Genomic DNA, 14,851 nt, shown 5'->3' on the forward strand with positions numbered 1-14,851 from the left:
CTAGGTGGAGCTGTGCATAGAGCACTGGGCCTGGAGTCAGGAAGACGAGTTCAAATCCAGCCTCAGACAGGTACTAGCTGTGTAACCCTGGGCAAGTCACTTAACCTCTGTGTGCTCAGTTTTAGCCTCTGTAAAATGGGCATAATAACAGCACCTACCTCGAAGGGCTGTCATGAAGATCAAATGAGATAATATTTGTAGAGCACTTAGTACAATGCCTGGCACATCCCTAAGTGCTCAACAAATGCTTATTCCCTTTTCTCTTCCCTTAAGTGACTAACCCAGGATATCATAAGCACATGGGATGAGTCTCACCCTGCCTGTGAGTTCGAGAATAAACCTCAGTTCCCTCTACCCCGTGGCCTATTCCTGGGCCCTGGCCAGGCCTGTGAGAGGACAGCACCAAGGTCCAGCATGTAGTGCCCCAGACAGGACATTAAGAGTTGCAGCTGACCTGCCACCTGCTCCTGGCCACGATGAACTTCAGCTGCTTGGTGTTGATGAAGTGAGCCTCCTCTGGGGGCACCGAGGGCTTCTGAAAAGAAAGAAGACCCATCCAGGAGCGGGGCCACAGCCCTTCCCTCCTCCCTCCCCTCCTTCCCTCCCTCCTTCCTTCCTTCCTCCCTTCCTTCCTTCCTTCCTTCCTTCCTTCCTTCCTTCCTTCCTTCCTTCCTCCCTTCCTTCCTTCCTTCCTTCCTTCCTTCCTTCCTTCCTTCCTTCCTTCCTTCCTTCCTTCCTTCCTTCCTTCCTTCTTTCCTTTCTTCTTTTCTCCCTCCCTTCCTTTCCTCCTTCCTTCCTTTCCTCCTTCCTTCCCTCCTCCTTTTATTTTCTCTCTGTCTCTGTCTCTCTGGTGAAGCAGCTTATAGCCCTTGTTCTGGTTCTGAGGATTCAAAAAGGAACCAATCTAATCTCACCCCATCCTCTGTGGGTGCCAGCTTGAAGGGCAAGGCCCCTGCAGGCCCCAGTGGAGAAAAGGCCTTGAGAGAGGCCTCCTCCCTTCTTGCTCCAGGGCCAGCTGCTTCTAGCAACGCCCCCCACCTTCACTTCTTTCTGGGTATCTGGGATGGGTCTGGTGATTGCAGGAAGGGTGTTAAACTTACCATAAACCATGGGTGGGTGAGACATTTGGAAGCACCAGGTCTGGTCCTAGGAGCCAAACAAGAGACATTTGCTTGATTCGGTGTGGTGTGATGGAAAGAGTACAGGAGAGACTGAGGTTTGAGTTCTAGCTCTGATACTAATGTGTAATCCTTGGGGAGTCATTCTCTAACCTAAATGTCCTTACCTGTAAAATGGGAATAATAACCCTTTTACCAACTACTTCAGAGTATCATTATGAGGAAATGCTTTGTGAATCTTAGCTCTACACAAATGTGCATTGTTGTTGATTTAGCAAACATTTACTGAGCCTACTTTGCTGAAAGTTCTGTGGGCTCTGCTGGTGGTAGAAACAGGCAGTGGACAATGGAAGAACACTAGATTTGGAATCAGAGAATTTAGGTTCAAATCTCAGCTCTGCTACTTACTGTGTGACCTTGGGCAAACCTCTTCCCTCTCAGCCTCAGCTTCCCTATTTACAAAAGAGAGTCCACGGACTAAATGATCTCTACTGGTGCTTCCAGCTCTAGACCAGGCAGTCTGTCCTCATAGACTGGCAGGGGAGATAAGGTGAACATTCTAGGCAGACTGTGATTCAGGTTCATATCAGTAGACATTGCGGGCACAAAAGTATCAAGAATGGATATGGGAGGCCAGAAGGTCAGGGAGCTGAGGACTCTGGTTCCTCTTGGAAAGCTGAATCAGGTGTTTGTGCCTACCAAACCCAGAATTCTATGTTCTGTGCTCTATGGTACAATCCAGTGCAGCCAGAGTTTGTTCTAACATCCTGTTAGGGCTACCATTCCAGGTTCTTTGTTGTTGGGGCTTTTCTGATGGGATGCTTGGGTACCTGTACTTGGACCCCAATCCCAAGACCATATTTTCCTCTAGCCTCAAAAACACTATCCCAGGCAGTTTCTCCCCAGCCCAAGGACACTATGCCCAGCAATTACTCATGAGTGGACCCCAATAAAACACTTTTCTCTCTCCCTGGTATAGCAACAAACCATACTTGTAAGGAATTATTCATCTGAACTGGCTTTGTACTGGCTCATAAAGATATCTGGTACCAAGCAGACTATCTGCACCAACTCCCTACTTCATTATGTGCATCCTGGACTCATTAGGTATATCCTAGACTTAAGACATGTGTACATTCCCCACATCTATCTTGACAAACAAGACATTGATTGGTGGCAGACTGGACAATCTTCAGTTGGCCTCACTGCTAGTTAACTTAATGATGCAGCACACCTAAAATCCATATCTCTGTGTGCCTCCCCCCAAGCCCCTGCTTTTCCTGGTGAACTCTAGGTAAAATGCCTGTGCAGTAGAAAGAGAAAGTGCATATTTCTTTAAGAACTGACCACTCCTTAACTACTCCTTAATCCCACCCTTGAATCACCAAATTAGCATACTTGGCACATGTTTTGTTATAGTTTTTCCTAGGTAAACTTTAACAATATCCTTTTAAAGTCACAGTTTTCTTAAGAACTTTTGCCCGCTGGCTAGCATAACAATTAACCTTTGCCAACTTGACTTAAAGATTGCTTGAGTTTGTGAATTCTTTCCAGATAACACTGTCCTGTGTTTCAGCCCCTGAACCCCTCAAATTGCATCACTTCCATCTCTGACAATCTATATACCCAAGGTTCTTTCAGCTTTAACAGCATATAGTCTGTTCTAAATTCTTTTCACCTTTGTCTCTTATTCTGTTTTAAGGCCCCTCCTATTTTCGACATTCTGTGTTCCAAGGTTCCTCTCATTTCTGGCATTCTAAGCTCTAAGGCTCCTCCTAGTTCTGACCTTCTAAGTTCTAAGGCTCCTCCCAGCTATAGCATCCTATGGTTTATGATTCTACGATTTGGAATGTGAAGTCATATGGGATATGAAGAGCAATGTTCTTACTCTGGTGTTGGCTGAAGAATCCCCTTTATAAAATCCTTTGCTTCCTCACTCAGGTGGACGGCCTGGGGGGTGGTCCAGGAGATCTTCCCCTCCCTCACATTCAGGAGAGTTGCCCGGTCATTCTCACCAGCAAATGGGGATGTGCAGGTCAAACTGAAGAAGAAAAAGTCCGGCTATTATATTAGCTTTGGGCTAACTGAGAGGCACAGCTGGCTCCTCTCTGCTCTTAGAGACCCTGCCCAGGCTATCAGTAGGGAAGAGAGCTCTGGTTTCATTTCTCTGCATCTTCCTGATGACTGAGGCAGGTGACCTGGGCCTTTCCCAATGCCTGAGGAAGGCATGCCTGAGTTTGGTTTCTCTGATGAACAGAGTTCTGGGTTGCTTTAGGTAGGGGATTTACATAAGCTGCTGGGGATTATCTCTTAATTATCCAAAGTGTGACCTTGGTACTTTAACTAACCACCCTATACCTCTTTCTTTTTTTCCAACACTCCTACACCCTTAAAAAAACAAATGAAACCCTAAACCCTCCCAGGCTGTTTTCTAGTGTCCCATTCTTGTTCTCAACATAGGTGTCCATTGGATTAATCCTTCCTAAGGTGTAAATTGAGGAAAAAGGTGTTAGCTGATAATAACTTAAGGGTGACACCTGTCAGGTTCAAGGCCCTTCTTCCTCCTTTCAACTTTCCCTTTATTTATTCTTCTCCTGGAAGCCCTAGACTATTCCTGCCCCTTACTTGATCCCTATATTATTTTCCAGGGATGGTAATAATATAGCACTACCCTATACATACACAGGTTGATCCTCCTGCCCCTTTTTTTTGGCAGGGGAAGGAGCACCACTGGATCTGCCTTGTATTCTGAAAAGTGGGGACTCAGTGTGCTGAATGCACTTTCAGCTGGTTCTTCCTGTATTCTACCACACACGACCAAGGCCAGGGCTCAGCCTGTGATTAAGGTTGGGCTTCAAGTCTGTGGCCTGGGTCAGGGCTCACTTTTTGGTTGGGGAACAAAGCAGTTCCTTGAAAAGCTAACTGACAGAGGTGGAGCCCAAATTCCTTTTAACAGCATGCCTTAACCACTGAGTTAGGATATCCACCATGATAGTGTTGGCTGAAGACACATGTCTTCCTAACTTCTCTAGTCAATTATCCTTGACATGTGATCTTTCTAATACAGGCTTTCAAATTTCATAGGACATCCTAAATGTTGTTTTCAGATTTTAAAGTTCAAGTTGGTTTGGGGGCTGGTAAGAGAAGTAAATATTCTCCAGTTTTCCCAACAGTTTTTGTCAGTTAGTGAGTTCTTGCCACACTAATTTGGGATTTTGGAGTTTATCAAACATTAGACTATTGTGATTATTTTGAAGAAGCAAATGCTCAAAGCAGGTATAGGTCAGTCTGGAATTCACTGCCTCTGTAGATTTCTTAATTTTTACTTCATGCTTATTCTTTCTGGAGAGATAGGGAGCCTGGGGAGATAGAATTGGCTACCTCAATGGACAAGGTATGACTGCCTTGAGAGACAAGGAATTGGGTACTTAAGAAATGAGTGAGAGAGGGGACTGATTACTTGGGGAGAGAAGGGATTAGTGACTTTGGGAGGTAGGGGATTGAGAATGTAGGAGGCAGAGGATTGGTTACCTTAAGTAGGTGATGACACCAACAGCCCTGTAGAAAAATAAAAGCTCAGTGTCACATGGTGATTCGGGATTGGCAGAGACAGTAGCCTGAAGGGGCCAGGGGAGAAGCCAGGACCAGGGAAACAGAGGGAAACTTGGGAATTAGTGTAGCAATAGGAAAGCCAATTGAACCCAAAGAAGTCATAGCGATCAGAAACAGGATCAGTAAGCTAAGCCAGGACTAGATAGAATCCTTGAATGGAGTACTCCTCATTAGTGGCTAATATCTTTGTTGAGGTTAAAGATTTAAGTGGGATATTATGAGTACTCCAGGATAAGGTGGCTTCAACCAGGAAGCAACAATGGGTACCAATTAATTCTGGAAGATGACCCCTAATAACAAGGCCATAAGACAGAAAAGCAGGCTGGGAGACATGGGCTGGGGTGGTGAGTGGACAAAGCTGGATGAAAAGTCCTGGTAGCATCCACTGCTTTGTTTTGTTTTTCAAGAGGTGGGGAATATGAGTATGGAATGCTGCTTTTACTGCCCCATGACTTCACTGGGTCAAGTTGGTTTTGTTTAAATTATATATTTTTTGGTAAAAGGGAAGGCTTGGGCATAGGGACAGGTATATCCAGAAATAGCTGAGATAAAAAAAAAAAAAACAAAGGGTATCAATTTTTAAAGGTCTTGACAGCAGCTCAACTATACCTATAAACTACTAAATCCCATCCCCATCTCCCCCCCAGCCCCATCCCCTGCCTTGAAAATGAAGCCCAGGAACTTATTATGGGATGATATGTGCAGATAAACATCAGCACCTACCATAGGATGAGGGAAGGGCAGAGTGGAGTAGTCAATGAGCATTTAGTGGGGCTATCAGGAGGCAGGATGTGATGGGGGATGTGTCATAGACAGGGGGCTGGGAGACAGGAGAGAATGTCAGGCTTTTTGAGACCCTGCTGCTCCCTCAGCTATGTTTAGCCCAGTCATGAATAAACCTCACTTGGTTATCTTCCCAGCAGGCCAAAGTGATCATGTTATATACAGGGTCTCAGCCTGGATGATGCTTGGGGTGCAATTGCCTGGCAGGGCTACAAGGTCTGTAGGATGGGGTGGAGGGTGATGGTGATGGGTCCACTTGTCCTTGTGTACCTTTTGAGTGGAGGCATAGTCTATTTCTGAGGTGATGGGAACATGGTATCTGTATGTTCTGACCTTTCTCTTGTTGGAGAGGGAGGGGAGACAATAAACAGATAAGTTCTATATTCTGTCCACTAGATGGTCCAGCCTCTCATCTAACTGCCATCCTCTCATCACTTTGGGAGGAGACAATGGATGTAAAGGCATTTTATGGAATCTCGAGCTGTCTCCAGGACTTTCTCTTTTGAGAGGCTGGATTGACCTTGTTACTAGGGAGGCCACGCAGGGGATTCAGGCTCTGGGTCAAGGTTGTTCCAGATAGCTTCAGCAATCCTCTTGTAGCACTATCTGTGGTTTTATGAAAGTACTATTTGTGATTGTTAATTAGCAACATGAGAGGCTAGAACGTCCTGGTCTTTTCAAAGGGAGGACATTACAGGGAATTAATATATTAAAGATAAACCATAAGGGAAAAAACACAGGCAAGGGGTGCTTTCTCTTCCCCACATCCCTACCTTTGGTAGTTCACCAGTGAATACAAAGCATTGCTTCTCACCATATATCTGATGTGGTCATCACAGGGGTCTGGGCAATAATTTCCGGGGAGACAAACTCTGGTGAGCCAAATTTGCTGTACTGGGGCTCCGAGGGGATGATTTTTTGGGCAAAGCCGAAATCACAGATTTTAATATCTTCCCTAGTTGGGTGAGCCATTAGGATGTTAGGAGGCTGATAACAGAGAAAAAGAAGAGAATGTCAGCAATTTGCTTTACTTCCAAAAGGACACTGACAGATTGCAGCACATTCAGAGGAGGGTGATTAAGTTGGTGAGGAAACCATGCCATATGAGGATTGAAGGACCTGGGGATGTTTCATCTAGGCTAATGAAGATTCAGGATGCTGAGGTCACAGTCTTCAAGCATCTGAAGGGCTGTCATGGGGAAATGGGATTAAACAATTTCTGCTTAGCTCCAGAGAGCAGACCTACAAGCAACAGGTAGAATTTAGAGGGGTGCAAAATTCTGTTTGCTCTAAAAACCTTCCAACAATGAGCTTTTTTTTTTATTTATTAAGTAGTAAGCTCCACATAGTTGGGAGTGTTCAAACAGAGTTTGCATGACATTCTGTTGGGGATACTTCAATGGAGATTTCTCAAGGTGGGAGATTCAGTGAGGTGACCTGTAAGGTCCCTTCCCTCTCTGATTCACTGTGTTCTATAATAAGTATAATTACCAGCTAGGAAGTCTTGGGTACCTCACTTTACTTCTTTGGGGCCTCTGTTTCCTTACACATCAAGTGAGGGGAGTTAGATTAAATGATCTCTGAAATCCGTTATACTAAATTCTTTGATGCTATAGCTCACATTTGGCAGTCACATAAAGTGATTTTCATAGCCAGATATCCAAGCTGGGGGTCAGCCTTAATGAGAGACTCTATTTAAGCAGGTTTAAAAAATTTACAAAGCACTTTTCTCATAGTAACTAATGTGGTGAAGTACCCAGGCAAGCATTATTATATACATTTGATAGATATTGTCATTTGTCCATCATTCACAAAGACAACCAATGACATCATGAGTATGGTGTCTTGACTTGCATGTAAATTGGATTTGAGTGAGGCAGAGCTGTGCAAAGTTGTCAACCTCTTCTCTAGTCATTGGAGTCCAATGGCAAGACTGGCAATAGGCCAGAATGCAGTGGGTGACCTTGGACTTTCTAAATTAAGGTCTTTCCAGGGTCTCAGTTTGTTTGAGGCCATGCCCACTTGATGACTAAGGGTTAAGTAAGAACTGAGACAAAAGATGCCCCAATTTATCATCCTAAAGATATCAAACTAGGAGGGGAAGACCCTCAGATATTTTGGCCAAAACAAAAAACAATTGCTGTTTACACTCATTCTAAGCCCTAAATACCTAACCAGTGAGCCAAACAGGCTTGGGCTGGGCCTATTATTGGCCACTGGATGAGAGCCAGAATGATTGGATTTAAAGGCATAATCAACTAGGTCCACTGAAAACACGATAGGCTTTTTAAAAGCCTGTTTTCAGAGCTATATTTCAAGAAATCAAAATGAAAACTGTGCAGGATAAAAATAAATTGTCCCAAGTTTTTGGGGAAAAAAAAGAAGAAAAGAAATAATAGCATTTCCCAATTGCTATTCTAATTGGCAGGTTGGGTCCCCAGAGGGCAGCTACTACCACTTTCAGATAACATGGAAAAGGTTAATACAAAATTATCTCCTAAGGACCTGACTCACTTCTTCCCACAAATACACACAGCACCCATGAGTGGAGAAGGCTTAACTTAGACCATAATAGTAGGGAGGCTCATGTATAGGCAATAAATGGCTTCCCCAAGGTTCTCTTGCTGCCTCTCTCCATTTTACAGACCAGGGAAGACATTGGAGGGGTGGGAGGGAAACCATACAACACACAGCCACACCATAGAACCCTGGTCCCTTCTTGGAGACAATCTGACTGGGTGACCTGGCTCACGTTCCTTCCCCTCTCTGGGCTTCAGTTCTACCCTCTCTACAAGGAAAGGGTTGGATTAGATGATCTCTGGGGTCCCTTCCAGCTCTTATGGTCCATGTGTCTGATGAGGTGCAGGCTCTGAGAACCCCCTTGAACTCTGATTGAGTCGTCCCATTTGATGAGGCATTTGCATGAGGCCATAAGCCTTTCATTGTGGCTCTGCCCAAACTTTAGTTATTAGCTTGGCCCTCCATTGTCCATCTACTTCCCACCCTTGAGCCTATCAAAATATCTATACCAGAAGCCTTATTAACTTTTCCTGAAGACCCTCCCCAAACTCCTCCCCTAGACCACCCCTAGATTCCTCCCATAACCTTTCTGTATATAAAACCCCATCTTGTCTTCATGTGGTGTGAGAGCACCATAGAATTTTCTAGCACAGACTTGTTCTGTGTCTGTTACAAGCCTGCTTGTCCAATACAAGCTTTATAGATACCGAGGCTCCTTAAGAGTCTACCCAATATGGCGAACTTTTAATAAACTTTGCTTTTCTTTGGCTGAGAGAAGACTTGAGTTGAATTCATTCGGCAGGATCCCGTGTGTTGGTATTTTGGGGTCTTGAGCACCCCTAAACTCTCATCATGTCTACTGCCACCAGAGCTCCAGGGGGCTTTTTGAGACCCTCCCAGTCCTCATTTCCTCATCTGCCAAAGGGCCAATGGAAAGCAGTTTTGTATTGAGGCCATACCTTAATGTCTAAGTGCAGGATGTCGTTGTCATGGAGGTACTTGAGGCCTTCTAAAATCTGCTTTATATAAACCTTCACCTAGGAACAAAGGTACAGAGCTCATGTTTATTAAACATTGACCCACTGTGTGCAGAGCCCAGTGGTGGGCACCAGGGGAGACACCAAGTTTAGATAACAGGACATACTTATGGTGTCCTATTTCCCTAGTGCTATTATGAGCCCTAAGATGACATGTTTACTCTCTCTGGAGGCTCCCCTCAATTCCTGTTCCACTCATCATTTTCTTATTGGCCAGTGTCCAGTCCAGGGTAGCCATTCCCCTCATCGCTTCCTTTACTTTCTGAAAGATGGAGTTTCTGGCGAGGTAAGGGAGGGATTTATAGCTCACTCTCCTTTTAGCAGGGGAGAAACCACCAGCACATCTGGGTAATCAGTCACCCAATGTAACCATCTCCCTCTTGGGTTCCAGCTTTAGGCAGTGTTCCTCATCCATCCTAACCCCTGGGACAGCACTTCTGTTTGTCCCTCCTTTTATCTTTACCCCAGAGTTCTCCACCATGCTTTCCTCTTCAGGATGGTCGATTTCCATGTGAATACATACATGTTCTAAGCGGTACAGTGGATAGAGTACCGGGCCTGGAGTCAGGAAGATCTGAGCTCGAATCCAGCCCCTGACACTTATCTGTATGACTCTAGGCAAGCCACTTAACCTCTGTTTGCCTCAGTTTCCTCAATGGTAAAACGGGAATAATTATGGCACCTCCCTCCTGGGGCTGTGGTGAGATCAAATGAGATTATAATAATTGTAAAGCTGTTTGCCTGGCACAGTAAATACTACGTAAATGTTGGCTTTATCATCATCATCATCCTTACATGGTTCTAGTCCACTAGAGCTTGTATGACGGTGATAGCTAGTGTTTGTGAAGCACTTAGACGTTTGCAAAGAGCTCTACATATGCTATCTTATTTGATCTTCACACCAACCCCAGAGGGTCCAGGCTATTATCATCACCCCCATTTTATAGATGAAGAAACTGAGCTCTAGAGAGGTTAAGAGATTTGCCCAGGGTCACCAGCTAGTGAGGCAGGATTCAAATCCAGGTCTTCCTGACTCCCCATAGTTTCCTATTCTGCAGTTAACATTGGGTCACCCTTCTTCTCTAAGCCTCTTGATACCATCAGTCAGTTTCTCTAGTGAGAGGAATGGTCATTTCCCTCTTATATTAATAACCATTTACTATTAGGGAAAGCCAGATTTTTTCCCTACTTCCTAATTCTCTACTAGGTAAAATCAATATCTGAAGAATAGGGTTGATAATGATAATGGATTAACTTTCTCTTCTTGTTTAGACTCCTCCCTGCCCCCCTCCCTCCCAAGTGGGGAAGCCACCTGTGTTCTACTCTGGCTTGAGTGGGGATAGATCCTTTGTCTAGATTGCCTGAGGCTGGGGGTCGAGTAAGAGTGACATAATCAAAGTCAAGTCCCCCAACATTAGAATATTATTATTATTATTTTTAAAGCAATCGGGGTTAAGTAACTTGCTCAAGGTTACATGGTCAGTCATTTCTGGGTGTGGTGCGGAGTATCTGAGCCCGGATTTGATCCCCAGGTCATCCCAACACTGGAGCCGGTTCTCTTACTTGCTGAGCCACCTGGCCGCCCTTAAGCAATTGGGGTTAAGTAACTTGCTCAAGGTTACACAGCCAGGTGTTTCTGGGTGGGCAATAAGTGTCTGAGCCCGGATTCGATCCCCAGGTCATCCCGACACTGGAGCCAGTGCTCTTACTCACTGTGCTACCTGGCCGCCGCTATTATTATTTTTAAAGACACAAAATGATCTCTCCATGTCTCGTAAGTATTTATTTCATGGTAAATTGAGTCCTAAAGAGCTTCCTGAAAGTCAGATGAGCTGTCTTGGGAAGTAGCTAGCTCCCTTTCAATGGAAGTCTTAAAGCTGTTGTTAGACAACCCCTTGTGGGGGATTTGTAAAGATGATTCTTGCCCAGGTAAGATGAGGTAAGCTGTGTGTATGTGTTATATCTCCACTTCTCTGGGCATCTTATGTACTGTGGCTATGCCAGGCTTCTAGTATTAGGTAGTTTTGTATTTGATGACAATTTATTGTCAGGTAATTCTATGATGATAAAGCTTTTTTGAGACAGCCTCAGGGCAGCTGAACCTTTAAAAGCACACAGGAGTCTGTGATTCTGCTCCACCAATCTCAGAGAGGTGGGGCAGGGTTTGAGATTCTCAGACATAACATTCTGGCTGCTTTGTCCCTCAGTATAGACTTGTATCTCTTTCCATGGATTTGGCCTCCTAGCTTCTCTGGCTTGTGTTCTGGCCCTGCCTCACCCCAGACCTCTGTGAGTATCTCAAAACCATCACTAGTCAAAGAGGATACGACCCCACTTAGCTGGGGCAGAGATGTCAGATTAGAGAACACAGAAATAGTCCATGAGTTGTGGAATTCTCTCCATTCACTTGTCCTGAGAACCAGGGCTACAAAGGAACCCCAGGTGGGGCATCCCACTACAGGCAGTGAACCACAGGATGGCAGCTCCCCATGAACCACCCAGCCCACGCCTTCCTTCTTCACGTCCTCAGCCCAGGCTTTTAGTAGACTAGTGTGGGCTGGGAGGGAATGAGCTAGTGAGAGAATTAAATGATTGCACAGGGCAATCTGACCAAGAAAATTTTATCACCTCGGTTTCAGTCACCACGTTCTTCTTGTATAAGCGGTCCAGGAGCTCTTCAGAGGAACACCTAAGATTGCAGTCAAGGAAAATTAGGATGTAGTCATAACATAATGTGAGGAAGCAAAGTTGTGCAGGGGACAGAGCACCGGGCCTGGAGTCAGGAAGATCTGAGGTCAAATCTGGCCTCAGGTACTTACTAGCTATGTGACGCCGGGCAAGCCACTTAATCCCTCTTGTGTCTCAGCTCCTCATCTGTAAAATGGGGACACGCTGGAGAAGGAAACAGCAAACTACTCCCGTATCTTTGCCAAGAAAACCCCATGGACTCACGTAGAGTCAGGCATGATTAAACAACAAAAATAACGTGACGTGGTTCATTTAAAAGTGATGTAGTAATCATAATAAAAATAGCTGATATTTCTATAGTGCTTTATGATTTACAAAGAGCTCTATTTTATCCTCACAAACAACTCTACCAGGGAATTAGGGTTAAGCCCTCTCATCCTTCTTTTATAAGTGAGAAAATGGAGACATCAGAGAGGGGAAGCGATTTGTGGGATTGTATTTTTTAAGATTTTGTGGGATTGTATTATTTAGAGCTGGAAGGGGCCTTTGAGATCATGTAATCCAGCCATCTCATTTTAATAAAAGCTAATAGCTAGCATCTGTCAAATTGTGCTTTGAGGCCTGCAAAATGCTTAATTCATCTCAATATCAAACATTTACACACATTATATTGCTTTATCCTCACAACAACCCTGGGAAGGAGGCACTATTATTATCATCTCTATTTTACAGATGGGGAGCTGAGACAGACAGAGGTTAAGTGACTTGCCCAGGGTCACACAACTGAATGAGTATCTGAGGCTGGATTTGAATTCAAGTCTTCCTGGCTCCAGGTCCAGTACTCTTTCCACTGTGTTAATCAGTTGCTTCCACTTTTACATATAAGGAATCTGAGACCCAGAGAAGTGACTTTGCCAAGGTCACATAGCTCAGAAGGGGCCAAAGTCAGAATCTGAATCTAGTTCTGATTCTTAAGCCCAAGGCTCTTTCTGTAGACCATAGCTGACCCTCCAAGATACAAGTACTGGAAGAAACCAGAACTTTCTGACAAAGCCTAACAATATTTGCCCAAATTTCCAATCCTATAAAGAGGATTTCAGTTTAGGGCAGCAGTAGGAAATCAACAACTTAATAGATCATTGATTTTTAGGAATAAAAAAAATAGTAAAAACATGTTTTATTTTCGTATCTATGGACACAAATCAGGCATGCAGAGAGATGTTTGCCTTGAATAGCCCCATGACCTTGGGGAGACACATGTATTCCCTGCTCCATTCAGAGGAACAGAGAATAGCACAATAGAATGGCAATGCTAGAAGGGCCCTGTTGATTGTTCCTCGTGCACAGCATCTGTCTCCCCCATCCCTGGAATTACTCTCTCCTCCTCTCTTGACTCTGGAATCCCTAACTTCCTTCAAGACTCACCTGGCTCAGGCACCCAGGCCTTTCCTCATCCTCCCAGCTGTTAATGATCTTTCCCTAAAACCTTGGATTTACTTATCTCTGTTCATGAATATTCGAAGTAGAGTATAAGCTTCTCGAAGGCATGAACTGTTTCCTTTCTGTCTTTACATCCTCAGTACCTAATTCAATGTCTTGTACTGAACTTAAGACTAAGTGTTTGATATATGTTTATTGAATTGTTGAATTGCATTAAATTGACCTTAGGACATAAAAGAAAGTCAGAGCTAGGAATGCTGTGAGAGAGACCTCAAAGGTCATTTAGTCCAAACCCCTCATTTTATTTTATTTTTTTGGAGGGCAATTGGGGTTAAGTGACTTTCCCGAGGTCACACAGCTAGTATTTGTGTAAAGTATCTGAGGCCGGATTTGAACTCAGGTTCTCCTGACTCCAGGGCCAGTGCTCTATTCACTGTGCCACCTAGCCACCCCAAAAACCTCATTTTATAAAGAAAACAAGATTGAGGTGATTTACCTACCCATAGTCACATTGTGAATAAATGGCAAGACTTGAACCCATGCTCCCTGGTGGCAAGTCTAGTACTTGCACTATAACACAAGACAGAACCTCCAGCACCAGTGGAAAAAGGATACAGCTCCAGGATCAAAATGAGTGTTTTCCGGGTCTCAAACTCATCGAGGAGCTGGGTGACCAGCTTGTGATTCAAGGTGGCCAGGATGTCCCGCTCCCTGTATGCCTGGGCCCGCGTCTTGGTCCGAAGGGGGATGAACTTTGCGGCACAGGACACCTTGTTGCCTTTGTGCTCAACCCTCTTCACAAAGCCAAAAGCACCCCTAGGCAAAAGGAGATACCGGGTTATGTTTGTCAGGATCATTACAGCATCTTGGACTAGAAAGGGAGCTGACAGGCTACCTGTCTAGCTCCTTGCTACCCTGGAGAAATGGCCTGAATCCATCCCTGACAGGAGAATATTAGTCCCCTATTCTCAAGTGCCGCACCCCTCATGCCTCATCTTCTTAAGATCAGTCTTTTACCCCCAAACCTCTGGTGGGTGGCCACTGCCTGCAGAATAAAATGTAGACTACTAACCTTGACCTCAGACGAATGGTCTCTGACCCAGTCTGGCTCCAGCCTACCTGTCTGGCCTCATCTCACCGTGTTCCCCTTCATGTGTTCTGTACCTCAGCCCAAAGCAGGCTGTTTTCCATACCTCTTCTTGTCCTATCTCCTCTCACCTCTGTATCTTGGGTCACTGTTTCCCATGTTTGGAATGGGCTCCCCTCAGACCCCTTCTCCCTTTTTCTTCATGGTGAAGGCCAGGTGCCATGTGTTCCATGAAGCCTTCCTTGGTCAACCCCCCACTTCCTTTAGGTGAAAGTGATCTCTCCCTCCTCACATAAGTTTGTCTGAACCTTTACCTTGCATTTAGTTCATTCTCCTCTTTATCAATTACTTGTTTTTATATCTTTCCAGGCAGATAGGTGGTCCAGTGGATAGAGTGCTGGACCAGAAGTCAGGGAGACTCATCTTCATGAGTTTAAGTTTGACCTCAGACTCTTACTAGCTGTATGACCCTGGACAAGTCACTTAACCCTGTTTGCCTCAGTTTCCTCATCTGTAAAGTGACCTGGAGAAGGAAATGGCAAAGTGCTCCAGTACCTTTGCCAAGA

The 14,851-nt window shown here is 44.8% G+C and overlaps 1 protein-coding gene across 1 annotated transcript in view; it reads right to left on the reverse strand.

Moving 5' to 3' along the window:
• Window positions 1-14,851, reverse strand: part of OBSCN (obscurin, cytoskeletal calmodulin and titin-interacting RhoGEF) — a 319,253-nt gene that overhangs the window by 20,302 nt on the left and 284,100 nt on the right. The window contains exons 99-106 of the mRNA XM_069095842.1: window positions 13,814-14,014; window positions 11,699-11,759; window positions 8,993-9,070; window positions 6,328-6,500; window positions 4,650-4,676; window positions 3,007-3,159; window positions 1,101-1,146; window positions 455-535 (exon numbers count right to left, since the gene is read on the reverse strand). Of these exons, the coding sequence (XP_068951943.1) occupies window positions 455-535; window positions 1,101-1,146; window positions 3,007-3,159; window positions 4,650-4,676; window positions 6,328-6,500; window positions 8,993-9,070; window positions 11,699-11,759; window positions 13,814-14,014 (820 nt within the window). The remainder of the gene's footprint in view (window positions 1-454; window positions 536-1,100; window positions 1,147-3,006; window positions 3,160-4,649; window positions 4,677-6,327; window positions 6,501-8,992; window positions 9,071-11,698; window positions 11,760-13,813; window positions 14,015-14,851) is intronic.

The sequence above is a fragment of the Petaurus breviceps genome, unplaced genomic scaffold (assembly GCF_028583685.1).
Source record: "Petaurus breviceps papuanus isolate PSGF00001 unplaced genomic scaffold, PetGlider_PUasm1.0 227, whole genome shotgun sequence".
In the NCBI taxonomy this organism is placed as follows: Eukaryota; Metazoa; Chordata; class Mammalia; order Diprotodontia; family Petauridae; genus Petaurus; species Petaurus breviceps.